The sequence below is a fragment of the Peromyscus californicus genome, unplaced genomic scaffold (genome assembly GCF_007827085.1).
Source record: "Peromyscus californicus insignis strain IS unplaced genomic scaffold, ASM782708v3 Scaffold_4__1_contigs__length_199733344, whole genome shotgun sequence".
In the NCBI taxonomy this organism is placed as follows: domain Eukaryota; kingdom Metazoa; phylum Chordata; class Mammalia; order Rodentia; family Cricetidae; genus Peromyscus; species Peromyscus californicus.
Genome location: NW_026294562.1, coordinates 175,000,772 through 175,015,826, shown reverse-complemented (window position 1 = coordinate 175,015,826; position 15,055 = coordinate 175,000,772). Strand labels below are relative to the sequence as shown.

The 15,055-nt window shown below is 54.8% G+C and overlaps 2 protein-coding genes across 2 annotated transcripts; both read left to right on the top strand.

Annotated features, from left to right (window-relative positions):
* The first annotated feature begins 76 nt into the window (after positions 1-76).
* Positions 77-5,570, top strand: Med29 (mediator complex subunit 29). The gene is made up of 4 exons (XM_052713469.1): positions 77-409; positions 1,393-1,451; positions 1,643-1,727; positions 4,857-5,570. Exons 1-4 carry the CDS (start codon positions 197-199, stop codon positions 5,097-5,099), a joined length of 600 nt encoding a protein of 199 aa, XP_052569429.1. The 5' UTR covers positions 77-196; the 3' UTR covers positions 5,100-5,570.
* A 6,630-nt stretch (positions 5,571-12,200) lies between these two features.
* Zfp36 (ZFP36 ring finger protein) lies at positions 12,201-14,636 on the top strand. The gene is made up of 2 exons (XM_052713468.1): positions 12,201-12,321; positions 12,968-14,636. The coding sequence occupies exons 1-2, from the start codon at positions 12,298-12,300 to the stop codon at positions 13,895-13,897; spliced, it is 954 nt and encodes a 317-aa protein (XP_052569428.1). The 5' UTR covers positions 12,201-12,297; the 3' UTR covers positions 13,898-14,636.
* The last annotated feature ends 419 nt before the right edge of the window (positions 14,637-15,055 follow it).

Genomic DNA, 15,055 nt, shown 5'->3' with positions numbered 1-15,055 from the left:
TATGATTGGTGGAACGATACCCAGTCACGGCCTCGGCTTTGAGACGGGAGAGGCGAACGCACATCCTCTCCTTTCATTGGCTAACCGGTCTGGGAGGCAGCGCTAACTAGCAAAAGAAGCCAGCGCTCGGAAGAGGCTGGAGAGAGAGCGGAGCGGACGCGCTTGTGACGCACATCCTGTGTTCTGCCTGAGGAAAATGGCAGCGCCCCAGCAGCAGGCTTCGGCCGTCTCCTCCGCCGCGGGTGTTTCAGGTCCGGGCTCTGCCGGTGGCCCGGGTCCCCAGCAACAGCCGCAACCGACGCAACTGGTGGGACCTGGCCAGAGTGGGCTCCTACAGCAGCAGCAGCAGGACTTCGATCCTGTGCAGCGCTATAAGATGCTCATCCCTCAGCTGAAGGAGAGTCTCCAGGTGATGGACCGCACGCTGCGGGGAGCGAGCCGGGCTGGCGGGCTGGCGGGCTGGCGGGCTGGCGGGCTGGCGGGCTGGCTCCGAGGAGGTGCGCCGAGGTGATGAAGGAGAGATCGTAGGCAGGGAAGAGAAGTTAGATTGGCTGTGTCTGTGTGTCTGTGTCTGACCGGCCGTAGTGGTGCACGCCTTTAATCCCAGCACTCGGGAAACAGAGGCAGGCGGATCTCTGTGAGTTCGAGGCCAGCCTGGGCTACAGAGCGACCTTCAGGCCAGCCAGGGCTACATAGTGAGAATCTGTGGAAAGAGAGAAAATGAGAATGAATGGGAAAGAAGAATTTTAGCCGGGCGGTGGTGGCGCACGCCTTTAATCCCAGCACTCGGAAGGCGGAGACAGGCGGATCTCTGTGAGTTCGAGGCCAGCCTGGTCTACAGAGTGAGTTCCAGGACAGCCAGAGCTACACAGAGAAACCCTGTCTTGAAAACCAAAGGAGGAGTGGGGAAGAGTGAGTGAGTGAGTGAGTTTATGGGGGAGAAACAGTTGTGGTCGTTAAGTCCTCTGCAGAAGACCGGCCTACGCGTCGTTCCTGGCTGTGCCGACTGGGTAAAGGGTATGCCTAGGAAGCTGCTGGTGAGAATTCCAAATGAGAGTACGCATCTAGGAAAATATCGGGAGAGAGTTCTATAGGGATGGCAATGAGCTGTAGTCTGTATTGTCAGGATGAAGGCGCCTGCTGAAAGAAGACTCAAGGGTCTCAAGAGCGTAGATCCGCCGGGCGGTGGTGGCGCACGCCTTTAATCCCAGCACTCGGGAGGCAGAGCCAGGCGGATCTCTGTGAGTTCGAGGCCAGCCTGGGCTACAAAGCGAGATCCAGGACAGGCTCCAAAGCTACACAGAGAAACCCTGTCTTGAAAAAAAAAAGTGTAGATCCTCTTTGACTTCATCTCCTGCATCTTACTTTTCTCTCTCATTCTTTTAAAACTAGACTTTGATGAAGGTTGCAGCCCAGAACCTGATTCAGAACACTAACATTGACAACGGACAGTGAGTAAAGGCTCTTTCCTTCCGCAGCGTTAGAAACTCCTCCCCACGCCCACCCTCTCCTTTTCAAGCCTTGCGGGACCCCCTAGGCCTGGGCTTGATTTGTTGGTGACCACTTGATTAGTTATAGACTGATGCTGGTGTCCCAGAGATTGGAAATCATTCCTCAAACAGCCTTTCCTCCTTGGCCGTAGAAAGAGCAGTGATGGACCCATACAGCGATTTGACAAATGTCTGGAGGAGTTTTACGCTCTCTGTGACCAGCTGGAACTCTGCTTGGTAAGGAACTTTCTAGATACTTTGTGACCAAGCTCTGCTTAATTCCCCACAAGAACATTTTGTTTGTTTGGTTGGTTGGTTTTCCGAGACAGGGTTTCTCTGTAACTGCTCTGGCTGTTCTGGAACTCACTCTGTAGCCCAGGCTGGCCTCGAACTCACAGCCTCCCCAGTGCTGGGATTAAAGGCGTGTGCCACCAATGCCCAACTAAGAACATTTTTTAAAGCTGTTTTGAGATGGTATCACTCAGTAGTACAGGCTATCCTGACACTAGTCTGTAGACCAGGCAGGCCTCAAACTTGCAAAGCTCCTCCTGCCTTCACATTTGAGTGTGCCGAGATGACAGGTGCACACCTCGCTTTGAACCCTCAGTCAGTCAGTCACTCCTCGGTCAATTCCTCTGAGATAGGCATGTGCTTCAGCTGGGGTGAGGGCTCTGTCTGTCCTGATTCTTACCCTCACAGGTCTCCTTGTTCAGTAGAGTGACAGATATAAGACCAAAGAGGGGCAGCTCCCAGGGGTGGAGGCTGTGGCGACAGGAGTCTGGACCAGAGTGGTCAGGTTGTCTGTGCAGGCTGAGGAAGCTCAGGGCATGTGGAAGCCTGGAGCAGGGAGAGAGTGATTCAGAAGGCTGCTGGTGGAACCTGGAATTCTACCTGACAGTCTGCCTGGAGGGGAGCAAGGACAAGGCCTGAAGGGAGGGCATGGGGACCTGTGATGTGAGCAGGAGCTTCAGGCTGTAACTGGCTGATTGGTTTAGGGCAAAGCCCAGGAGACTTGAATGGGCAGGCAGAGAAGCAGGCATGGAGCATAGGCCAGCTCCATGGGGGATATGGGGAGCAACATTGAGGAGGTACTGTAGTTGGAAAGTGTTTGCTATGCAAGCAATAAGGGCCTAAGTTTGATACCTAACACCCACATAAAAAGCTGGGCATGGCAGTATATGCCTATAATCCCAGTGCCGGGAGGTGGAGATAATTGGATCTTTGAGGCTTTTAGCTAGCCAGCCCAGCCTAATTGGCTAGCTCCAGGGCCCAGTTAATGATCCTGTCCCAAAAAAAAAAAAAAAAAAAAAACCAAGGAGGGGGCAGGTCTTGAGGAACAACATATGAGGTTGACCCTTGGCCATGCAGCCTCACCCACACACTCACACATATACACACAAAAATTCCCCTAAGGGACCAGGCCTGCTAGTATAGTCCTATTTTCCCAGCTGCTTAAGAGGCTGAAGCAGGAGGGTCAGAATTCAAGACCTGTCTGGGTGAGTAGGTGAGATCTTGCTTTAAAACATAAAAAGAAGAGCTGGGCATGGTGGCTCATGTCTGTAATCTTAACAGTTGAGAAGAGGCTGATGCAAGAGGACTACCATGAGGTCCAGGCTAGCCTGGGCTAGAGTAAAGCCTTTTTCAAAAAAAAAGAAAAGTAAGATTGGTGATTTAGCTGAGTGGTAGCGTTTCCGTAACACAAGTAAAGCTGTAGATTGACTCCCCAGCACCACACTCTCCAGTCAGCCGCTGGGGGCGTCAGGAGACTGGGCTGAGGTGTATAGACTGGGTCTCACTAACCTTTGGATATAACCAAGTGCACTGGAAAGTGAGGCAGGAGGATCTCTGAGTTCAAGGCCAGCCTGGTCTACAGAGTGAGATCCAGGACAGCCAGGGCTACACAGAGAAGCCCTGTCTCGGAAAAACCAAAAACTGGAGGGAGCCCAAGGAGGCAGTCACGGTTGAGCTGAGAGGCAGGAGTGGGGCAGATAGAAGCTTGGAGGCTTTGCCAGGCCATCAGACTGGTGGACTGTTGGGGGAGGGGGTCCAGGGTGAGGGCCAGGGCTGGGATTGGAATTAGGAAGTGTGTTAGATGATTTCTGGGGCTGTTCACCCCCTAAAGAGAGCCAGGTTCAAAAGCCCAGCACGGTGATGTGAGCTCACTGGTCACATGGTGGAGTGAGTACCATGACCCAGGTGCACCACTGCAAATTCTAACCCTTGCCACCCAGCTTTGTGTGTGTGTGTGTGTGTGTGTGTGTGTGTGTGTGTGTGTGTGTGTGTGTGTGACAGAGACAGAGAGAGGAAGAGAGAGACAGACAGAGGGAGAGAGGGAGAAAGAGGAGAGAGACAGACTGGTCTGACCCACCTCCCAGTTGCTGGGAGTATAGGCATGGAGCCCTATGCCTGGCTCCTATCAGGGTCTCTCCTGGCCTCAGCAAGCACTGTCTAGCCGTGGGAAGGACACTGCAGTCTGGCACACAGAACAGCTACATGGAGTTTGTTACAAGCTGGGATTACTTTCCCTGGATTAGGAGGACTACCCCTACTAAGGGAGTCAGCTCTGACAAGGGCTCACAGGGAGAAGCAGTGTGGGAGCAGAGGCGCAGGCCCCATCAGTGCAGAGGAGGGATCTGAGCAGTGGGGAGAGGGGCAGCCTTGGAAGGGGACCAGGGTGGAGTACTGCCCCCAGGAGAAGGGAGAGGACCAGGTGCAGGGGCCATCAAGGGGGTGGAGCCCAAGCCTGGGGTTTAGGGCAGGAGCATCAACAGCAGCTAAGGTTCATCAGTTAGTACTTAAAAGCAGTGTAGCGCCTATACTGTGTCACACCAGACTAGAGAGGTTGCTGTTTAAGGAACTAAGCATGGTGTTACACTGGGTAATTTTTTTAAATTATTGCATTTGATTGTGGGCAGGGCATGCTTGTGCACATTCAGAGGTCAGAGGATGTCTTGTGGTAGTTGATTTTTTTTTTTCCCTCCTGCTATGTGGGTCCTGGGAAAATAGAACCCAGTTCTTGTCAGGCTTGGCAGCAGTTGACTTTCCAACAGAGCCATCTGCCTGGCCAGTCTGGTTGTGTGCACTGTAATCCCAGCTCTCAGGAGGATAAAGTAGTAGGGTAAAAGCTTGAGGCCAGCCTTGTCTGCGTAGCCAGTCTGTGACTCAGCCAACACCAGAAAACACTTCATAACCCAGTCCCACTGAGAAGTAACCCCAAGTCCTAGATGATCCAGCAAGAGGCTGGCAAACCAGACACTGGCCTCGGAGACCCAGAGCCCACCAAGTCAGCCCAGATTGAGTGGTGGGGGGTGGCTGCAGGTGCCTGGAACTGATGCTGTTGCTGTTCTCTTGCCTGCCTTCTCACAGCGCCTGGCCCACGAGTGCCTGTCACAGAGCTGTGACAGCGCCAAGCACTCTCCAACGCTGGTACCCACGGCCACCAAGCCAGATGCCGTACAGCCGGACAGCTTGCCCTATCCTCAGTACCTGGCCGTCATCAAAGCCCAGATTACCTGTGCCAAAGACATTCACACTGCCCTGCTGGACTGTGCCAACAAGGTCACAGGCAAGACGACTGCAGCCTCAGCTGGCCCTGGGGGCAGCCTCTGAGGACTTGGTGAGGGCGGGGGCAGAGAGAATGAAGAAAGGCCTGAGGTAAAACAGGCGCCTCCTGGTTTATTTGTCATGCCAGAGCAATGTCGCTGAAACCAGCAGGGGGCAGCAGAGACTTGCAGCCAGCACGGGCCAGCTACTCTGCTCCCTGACCTAGGGTGGCCCTCCAGCTGAGCTGGGATGACCTGTTCCAGGGACTCTCCCTCCTCCCTTACTTCCCTCTCCCACCTGGCCCTGGATGCGGCACTGCCTGGGCCCTTTAGACCTTCCTCGTTCTGTCCCCTGTAGGCATTCTTTTCTTTCTTTCTTTCTTTCTTTTTCTTTTTTTTGTTTTTCGAGACAGGGTTTCTCTGTGTACCTTTACGCCTTTCCTGGATCTCGCTCTGTAGACCAGGCTGGCCTCGAACTCACAGAGATCCACCTGGCTCTGCCTCCTGAGTGCTGGGATTAAAGGCGTGCGCCACCACCGCCCGGCTAGGCATTCTTTTCTAGCCCGTCTTCTCCAGTCCTGCCTCCGTCTACTGTCCCCTGTTGTTGCCTTTTGTCCCCAACTCCTAAGTGGGAATATGAATATAAGGGGAACCAAAATGCTGGGTTACCTGGGGCTACAGGAAGGGACTTTCTGGCCCAGAAAAGGAGAAGTGCAGGAATGTAGGTCCTGACCTCAGCACACACGACCTAGGAGCTTTGGGTCCCGGCTCTGCCCTGCGTCAGCAGGGCTCTAGCGGGGAGCATTGTGCAATGTGTGGGAGGCCTGCTCCAAGGGACTCCTGGGTCCCTATATTTTTAGCCCCAAAGCAGAAGTGAAAAGGCCCCAGCAGGAATGAATCATGGGTTCTGGGGAAGAACCTAGCTTCTCCGGGAAGCAGGCCCTGGAGAGGGGGCTTCAGGGACGGAGGGAGGGAGAACCCCACAAGCACCCCACTTCCCAAAGATCTGAGGAGCTCAGCTAGAGCCTGCGGGCCTGGATAAGTGGTAGATGGAACTACCAACCCAGGCCCAGCAGTGAAAGGAACTGTCCCACCCAATACCTTCTGTGCCCTGGTTCCCGTGTCACCAAATGATCTGCAGGAGCTCAGGTTCCCACCCTGGGAAAGCTGGGAAGTCCTCGAAGTGCAAGTGCGTACACACCACCTGGGCATTCCTCTCCCTGCCTGCCTTCATTGCCCGGAAGCCTGAGTTCTACCCGTTTGTTTGGTTAAATCATCCCCTGCATTCCCCAGGTCCTTACCTAAAGTCATTGATCTTGAGCCTGGAGACAGGGTCTCACTCCATAGCCTAGACTAACCTCACAAACTAGTCCAGGCTGCCATCTAACTCAGCTGTCCACTGCCTCAACTTCCCAAGCGTTGTGATTATATCCTCTGTGCGTGTGTGTATGCATGGAAGATGCACCCATGTGTGGAGGGAGAGATGGCCTTGGGTGGAGCAGGTCTCCTTTCCTCTTGGTCTGAGGCAGGGATAGTCCTTTGTCATCCTGTTGTGTCTCCTGCACCACACTCCAGGCTAGCTGGCCTAGGAGCTCCCAGCTGATTGTCCTGTCTTCACCTCCCTCTTCTCCACAAAAGGGTTGGCGATGACAGATTCAATGCAGAGCACCATGTTCAACTTTTTGAGATAGAGTCTCATGTAGCCCAAGCTAGTCTTGAACTTGGGATCGATCCTCCTGCTTCAGGCTCGCAACTCCTAGGATTACAGGGCTGCACCACCATTTGCTTTAACTACACTTACAAAATGCCTTGATATCTTGATGTGGAGGCAAGAAAATTGCAAGTTCAAAGTCATCCTGGGCTACACAGTAAAACCTCCCCTCATCTCAACCAACAGAAAAAGCCAAGCCCTCAGCATACCTAGATAGTAATTGGAACTATCTCCCAAAGTGACACAGCAAGTGATGACCTGGGCATTATCCCTTGGGTACCCAACACACATCTCCTTGGCCATTCTTTGTTTCTAGAAAAATAATCTTTGGTTCAGGGATATAGTGATCTTGTATACAATTGAAAATACAAGGCAAAACACATCAGTTTCCAACCAGGGACTCACGCCATCTATTTGCTAGGATATGGCAATCTGGTACAAGGAGACAGGTGCCGCTGGCCCTCCAGGGTGATGTCAGCATGGCACATGCAGGTAGGCCTGGCATCCAGCACTCAGACGCAAGGCCCAACTGCTTAAAACCACACTCCGGGTGACAGGTGTGCATTCCAGACCCCCACCATGGAAGATGGGCACCAAGCTATATTCATTCAAAAAGCAGGGCAGCTTTTGTAGGGCCCTGGGCAATGTGAGTGGAGATTCCTATATTCCTAGAGATTAACAAAATGCAACATGGTGTACAAGCCTGTAATTCCAGCATGCAGGAGAACCAATACAAGTTTTAGGTCCAGACAGAGCTACATGGTGAGAGCCTGTCTCTAAAGAGAAGAGAGGGGTGTGGGGGGCCACTGAGGTAGCTCCATGGGTAACCACACTTGCTACCAAGCCAGGTGACCTAAGTTCAGTCCCTGAACTTGCTTGTTGGAAGGAGGGAACTGACTCACACAAGTTGTCTTCTGACCTCCACACACACTTGTTTAAAAAAGATGTGGGCTAGTGGCCTACACTCATGCTAGCATTTGAGAGCCTGAGGCAGGAGGACGGCTTGAGACCAGCCTGGGCAGAAATAAGCCAGTCTGTCAAAGAAACCCTTGCTAAGCAGGTGACAGCAGACTGGAAGGAAGAGGAAATGGGTCTTATGGGTACCCCCAGCAAAAGTGTCGGGAAGCACAGAGCACCGGCCAACCTCTGGCAGGAATGTGCTCTCAGAAGTGAAGAGGTTTGGGCTAGGTTCGGGGAACACAGGAGGAAGCTTGGATGGGTCATGAAGGGCCTTTTCCCAGTCTTACGGGCACAGACGGAGTCGTACAGTCCTGTGCAAAACCCCACGCCAGGGAGGGATGTGTATGAGATGAAAAACCACAGAGCCAGCCAAAGTGGCCCATGCTTGTAATCGCAGCACTTGAGAGGCAGAAGTAGGAGGCTTGTTTCTCCTATCTACAGGCTGACCCACCCCCAGCAGGGATTAGCACACTGGCCATCCTCCCACACACGTGGACCCTGCTCCATGAGCAAGTACTAAAGCAAGCATCTGACCACGTGACCACGGAACCCTGTAACCACCACTTAGCCCACTGTGATCTCTCACCCCATCAAGACTTTGCCCATCACAGCTGACTCAGCTCTGTGGCCGAGCAGCCTCATTCGCTGGGGACAGATAAGATTGGCTCAGACACTCAGCATCTAGGTGCGGGCGTGTGCACGTCTGTTCTGCCCACAGAGGCAGACACAGGAGCATAACACAACCAGCAACTCGCCCCCATCATGTGCCCGCTGCTACGTCAGGCACCAAAGTTCACTGGTTTCACTGCCTTGTGACTGGTCCACAGAGGAACTATGTCCAGACTCAGGTCTACCACGTAACATCCAAGACAACATCCAAGACAGCCACAAACAAGGGCACAGACCCACGAATACCATTCGAACACATGCTACAACAGTGCTGGGTGAGCCACAGAAAGCCCACACTCTACTTCAAGGTCCTGTGTGCACAATCCCATCACCCACGCACCTGTGAGGAATGACACACTAAGTCACCCCAGATCCCACAGCAGTTCGGTTACACACAGATGGGGGGATGGAAGTGACAGTTCCCATGAAGCCCCTCAAAGACAGCTGCAGTAGTTACAGTTGACAATCCTCCAGAGGCCATCTGCAGCACACATGATCTAGTCTGTGGTACAGACCGGTGGCTTCACATTTATTTACAGGGTCCTGTTCTATGGGGACCTTAACCACGGGCCACAGAATCGTCCTCACCTACGCCCCCAATTGCATACCTAGGACTCCCCACAACACACCCGCAAGCACACTGGCATATTGGCTGTTCCCCTGCAACACCCTGCCTGGACCACACTCGCAGGCAATCACGACAGGCACACACGTGCCGTGCCGCGAGTACACGGGCCCTCTAGCCCGCCCACCGGCTCTCACACCCCCAAGTTTCCCGTCGCCGCTTGTTTTTCTGGAAACTCAGCTCTGCGTTCTCCGCCCGCCTCCCCCCCCCCCCCCCGCCGGAAGTGCTTGCTATATTTTTAGCCTCTCTGGTTTCCGCCCCTTTCGCTCCCCCAGCCCCCACCCCAGCGCGCACAGGACGTGGCCGAGTGCCCCGCAGGACCTTGGCCATCCCCCTTCCCCACCGTCATTCCAGAGGGGATTCCCGGCCACTGCCAGGGCCGCGGATTTTCCCCGCTGGCTACGTGGGGAGCGGGGAGGAGTCAGGCCATGAACTTCCTGCTGGGATGCGGGCACCCAAGCGGGGGCTGGATAGGATCCTCCGACTCCTAGGTCTAGAGAATAGGGCCTGGGGCCTGGATCTCTGAGTGTGAGGGGGGAGTGGGACCTGGACACCTAGGTCTGAGGGAGGAGGGCCAGGGGTCTAAGGGAGAGTAAGTGAGGCCCGAACGCCTGGATCTGAAGAGGTCCAGCTCCCACTGCAGATCACGTCTCTGTCTGGATCCCCGGACAGGCTAAGGGGGCAGGAGATAGGGGCCAGGGCTCCCGTGTTGGGGCGGGGGGTAGGAAGAAGCTGAGCCCCTGACCCGGTGTTCTAGGATAAGGACGTATCACCTCGTGAGTCCTACAGCTTAAAGTCGTGATTTCCTGAGGATCGTCACACCTCTGCCCCCTTCCCCCCAGCACCCTTTGGAGAGTGGCTGAGACCCAGTTGGCCAGGCTTTAGTCCCAATGACTCAGCAGATAGAGGAGGGGTCCAGGCTGAGTCAGGGATGGCAAAAGCTCCCAGTCTCCAGGGAATCGAAACTGGAATTACTCCTCCATGATCCAGACCCAGCTGGCCTCCGAAAACCCCAGCATGCCCCACCCCAACCCCCCGTTTGGTCCTAAAATCGGCTGGCTCAGGGATTTGTAAACTGGGCGGGAGGCAAGTTTTTTGGGCCCCTCCTTCCCTTCTTTTCCCGTTGTCCTAGAGACTGTTTACAACAGACTGGATCCCTGGTTACAAGAGAGGAACCCAAGCGTCCCGGCTGAGCGTCCTCGTCACGGCTTCCAGGAAGCCCCCCCTCCCCCGCCCTAAGCGAGTGAGTCACAGGCGAGCGGGAGGCCGCAACCGTGCCACAGCAGCCTGCGGCCCGCCCAGCTCACGGGACCAGCCCGGGAAGGCCCCTTGGCCCCAGAAAGCGATATACCAGGGATTCCCCACCCCCCCCACCCCCGCACCCCGGGCTCCGGTGAGGCAAACCAGTGAGGAGCCTGGCAGAATCTCCCCACCTCAATACAAGTGCGCAACGCACCGTGCAAGAACTTCCCAGCATTGTAATTACACTCCTAAGCAATGATAACCCCCATACACAAACACACTTTTTCACTGAAGATATCCTTGAAGTAACACTTTTTTTTTCACTTGGGTGTGGCGGCGGGGCATGCCTGTAATCGTAACACTACTTGGGTGGTGGGGATTGGAGGATCCCAAGTTCCAAGCCAGCCAGGAGGTCCTGCTAAAAAACAAAAACTGAACAGATCCGGTGGAGAACTATCCTCCAGAGAATTTAAATTTTAGTTAAGGCCTGCTTACATTACAAGAGACCCATTCAACGTTGAAGGTTTTTGCAATAGAGACGAGCTTCCTCCCTAAAAGACTCAAGCTATTCCAACCTTGAGTTTTCGGAAGCGAAACCTCTTAATAATTTAAAGTGCAGCTGGGGAAAGGGGCCCTGTCCAGCCTCACTAGACTAGGGGGTTGGGCTCCCGTTGATCACTGACTGTCTTATAGGTTCTGTGCCTGGAGGTGTTAGTTTTTACTTCACTTTTGCTTCTTATGTTTCTGTAACCCACTTCGTCATCTACGTTTGTTTCCCGGCACCCTACTGCCTCTCTCCTCTATATACGTCTTTTTTTCCCCTTCTGTAGTAGGGATTGAAAGCTGAGGAGTGCCAAGTAACCACTCCAGCACTGAGCTGCCTTCCTACTCCCTCCCGCATCGTAGTGGCTTCTCTTTTTTAGAAATAGGACCTAGAATTTGCTCAATAGCTGAGACTGTCACTGAACGCCTCATCTTGCTTCCTCCACCTCCAAAGAACCATGATCACAGCCATATGCCACTGACTTTTTTTTTTTTTTTTTTTTTTTTTTGCGGGGAGAGGGGGCTTGTTTTGAAACAGGGTTTCTCTATGTAGCCCTGGCTGGCCTGGAATTCACTCACTCTGTAGACCAGGCTGTCCTTGAACTCAAGAGATCCACCTGCCTCAGCCATAGGGAGTGTTGGAATTAAACTGGTTTTAAAGGCCTGTGCCACCACCTCCTAGCCCTTTTTACTTTGTGTTTGTTTTTTTGAGACAGGGTTTCTCTGTGTAGCCCTGCCTGTCCTGGAACTCACTCTGTAGACCAGGCTAGCCTCCTGGAGCTCAGAGATCCTCCTGTCTCTGCCACCCAAGTGATAGGATTAAAGGCGTGCACCGCCACCGCCTGACTAACCCTTTTTATTTTAAGACAAGGGTCTCACTAAGTTGCCCAGGGTGACCTAGAACTCACTCTGTAGTCCAGCCAGGCCTTGAATTTTACCAGCCTCCGGCCTTAACCTCCCTGAGTGGCTGGAACTACAGTCCTAAAACAGCTGGCCTAATGTGTATGTCTCTCACTGAGTCTCTTTGTTTTTCTCTCGGCTTCTGGCCATCTCTGTCTCTTCCAGTTTGTGTCTCCCCGCCCCCGTCTGTCTCACACGCACACGCCCTCTCGGTCTCTGCCCTTGTCAAATTGTCCCTGGAGCCCTGCCCCCACTTCTGCCCCAGTTCCCTTCCCGACTGTCTTCAGCCTTTGAAAACTACTGTGACGGCCCCACTACCATCACCACCAGCCAGTCACGCAAGCACCCCACTACCTCCCGAGAGGGGCCGGCCGGGGTTGCCCTCGAGCCAAGTTCAGGCACATTCAGCAAACTAACCAGCAGATGGGCGGAAGGGGCCTAGCACCCCGCGGTCCCGGCTACGCCGCGGGGGCGCGTCCGGGAAGCTCCCTTGGCCACGCCCCGGCCACGCCCCCGGCGGAAAGAGCTTTAAAAGGCGAGCGCTTTCGCCGCGGGCCACAGCCAGACTTCTGCGACCCGACTGTCGGCCTCAGCTCCACGGCCATTCGCGCCACCATGGACCTCTCTGCCATCTATAAGGTGAGTACTGGCTAGACGGCACGCTCTGACGCCCCGGACTTAGGCCGTGGACGCCTGCCGCCCTTCTCAGGCCAGCCCTGACTGGCGGGAGGTGAGAAAGGGCCTTGGCCCGGGTACCGGCGGGCCCTTGGGGACAGAAAGCGGGCGCACCGCTGTCATTCGCGCGGGGCAGAAGCAGCCCCGACACCTGCCCGGTCCCCTTGGCTGCCTCTGGGGCGGTTTGGCGCCCTAGCGGGTACAGGGTTGAAGGGAGTTGACTCGGCCAGAGTTCTAGAGAGATCTGGCCTGGGTCGGCTTTGGCCGGTTCCTCCAAGTTGTGAAACTGCAGCAGCGCCCATGGGCGGTCATATCCGGGGAGGTCTAAAGGCCCAGAATTGGGGAACAGGGGTGTGCTCTGGTTTGGGGGTCCCGTCTCTTGTTCCGTCGGGGATACTGGGTTTCCTAAACGCTCCTGGGTTAGCTCCAGTCGTGTTGAAACACTCAAATCTCCATGATCAGGTTCTCCCTGTAGTTTGAGTGAGCCGGGTGGGGCTCAGGCCGAGAACCCACAAACCGGAATGGCAAGCTTGTGAAGTTCTTTACAACTGGGGCGGGGCGTCGTCACCTTACCCTTTCTGGTGGCCTAACCGAACCCTATCCCCCTCAGAGCCTCCTGTCGATAAACGCTGACCTGTCGTCCGACCACGGAGGAACCGAGTCGGGACTCTGGAACATAAACTCGTCTGACTCCATCCCATCTGGGGTCACTTCTCGCCTGACGGGCCGCTCCACCAGCCTGGTGGAGGGTCGAAGCTGTGGTTGGGTACCGCCACCCCCTGGTTTCGCACCCTTGGCCCCCCGCCCGGGGCCCGAGCTGTCACCCTCGCCTACATCGCCTACCGCAACTCCCACCACCTCCTCTCGGTACAAGACTGAGCTCTGTCGGACCTACTCAGAGAGCGGGCGCTGCCGATACGGGGCTAAGTGCCAGTTTGCCCACGGCCTGGGTGAACTGCGCCAGCCCAATCGCCATCCCAAGTACAAAACGGAACTCTGCCACAAGTTCTACACCCAGGGCCGCTGTCCCTATGGTTCTCGATGCCACTTCATCCACAATCCCAACGAGGACCTGGCCGCTCCAGGCCAGCCCCATTTGCTTCGACAGAGCATCAGCTTCTCAGGCTTGCCCTCGGGCCGCAGAACCTCACCACCACCACCAGGCTTTCCTGGCCCTTCCCTGTCCTCATGTTCCTTTTCGCCCTCCAGCTCCCCACCACCACCTGGGGACCTTCCACTTTCTCCCTCTGCCTTCTCTGCTGCCCCCGGGACCCCTGTGACTCGAAGAGACCCAATTCCAGCCTGTTGCCCCTCCTGCCGAAGGTCTACCACCACCACCATCTGGGGGCCCTTGGGTGGCCTGGCTCGGAGCCCATCTGCACACTCCCTGGGATCCGATCCTGATGATTATGCCAGCAGCGGTAGCAGCCTGGGTGGGTCAGACTCACCGGTCTTTGAGGCCGGAGTGTTTGGGCCTCCCGCGCCCCCTGCACCCCCAAGGCGTCTCCCCATCTTCAATCGCATCTCTGTCTCTGAGTGACAAATGCCCACCCAGTATGGATCAGCTAGATCTCGAGAGGGCGGGGCTTATTGCTGTGGGGACCTAAGGGAACTCTTAAGTTAGTGCCTTCTCCCTGACATTCCAAAATGCATTAACCCACTCCTGGTGCTGTGCTGGGGCAGGTCCCTAGTTGGAAATTCAGTGTTTAGGTGGATTGGTTCCTAGGGTACCTAAGATGTAGCATACTCTTGGGTTGTTTCTGAGATAGGGGCTCATTATGTAGCCCAGGCTGTCCTCAAACTTGAGATAATCCTTCCTTAGTTCCCCAAGTTTTGGGGTTGTATAGGTATGCACCAGCCCCTCCCCACCTCTGGTCTCCTGGAATCTTAAGTGCTGTGAAGAGCTGGCTCCCACAACCCTATCCCAGTTTTTACTAGACCCCGAGGTTCAGCGTTTGGTGGTTGAAGCCTCCCCTGAGGGAGAATCCTGGTGCTCAAATTTCCCTCCGAAAGCAAATCGCCAAAGCCATTGCCAAATCCCTTCTGCCCCAACCAGTGGGCCCTTTATTTATGACGACTTTATTTATTGTAATAAGATTTTATAGTATTTATATATATTGGGTCGTCTACTTTTCCTTTTTGTAATATTAAAGTGGATACTGTATTAAATATACTATAATATATTAAGTAATATATTGTTACCTTACAGGTCTATTTTTGTGGTTGTTTTGGAATTTTTAAATAAAGTCTTGAGTGTGAACTGAGATGAAATTTGGGTTTGTTTTTTTTTTTCTCGGTCCACAGCCACGGGATGGTGGGTAAACTGACCTCCAGACTTGCCAGGGAGCTGGGCTGCCTAGTGGCGCTTACCTGGCAGGAAGTGACGTTACCAGCCCGGTTGTTCACCTGAGGGGGCGTGGTGAGATGAGGTCACCCAGCAGGAACCAGGAGAGCCAGTTCTCCAGGCGCTGGGGGCGCTCCAGTCCTGTCCCTCCGGCTCTTGACCCAGCTCGGGCAGGGACGGGATGTTTCCGTCCCCACGGGGCCAAGGGTAGAGGGCGGGGCGGGGCGGGGAGGACGGAATGTGCCGGAACGCAAACCCGGGCGGCCGGGGGCAAGGGGTCACCTCGAAGCCGGGTCCTAGGGGACTCTGCACCCGGCAAAGAGAGCGGGGATGGACTTCAGACTCTTGACAGAG

Excerpts from the sequence above, each read along its gene's own strand:
- Med29 (XM_052713469.1), top strand. The coding sequence starts at position 197 with ATGGCAGCGCCCCAGCAGCAGGCTTCGGCCGTCTCCTCCGCCGCGGGT. Across the intron at positions 410-1,392 it reads AGCTGAAGGAGAGTCTCCAG|ACTTTGATGAAGGTTGCAGC; the intron begins GTGATGGACCGC and ends TTTTAAAACTAG. Across the intron at positions 1,452-1,642 it reads ACTAACATTGACAACGGACA|AAAGAGCAGTGATGGACCCA; the intron begins GTGAGTAAAGGC and ends CCTTGGCCGTAG.
- Zfp36 (XM_052713468.1), top strand. The coding sequence starts at position 12,298 with ATGGACCTCTCTGCCATCTATAAG. Across the intron at positions 12,322-12,967 it reads ACCTCTCTGCCATCTATAAG|AGCCTCCTGTCGATAAACGC; the intron begins GTGAGTACTGGC and ends TATCCCCCTCAG.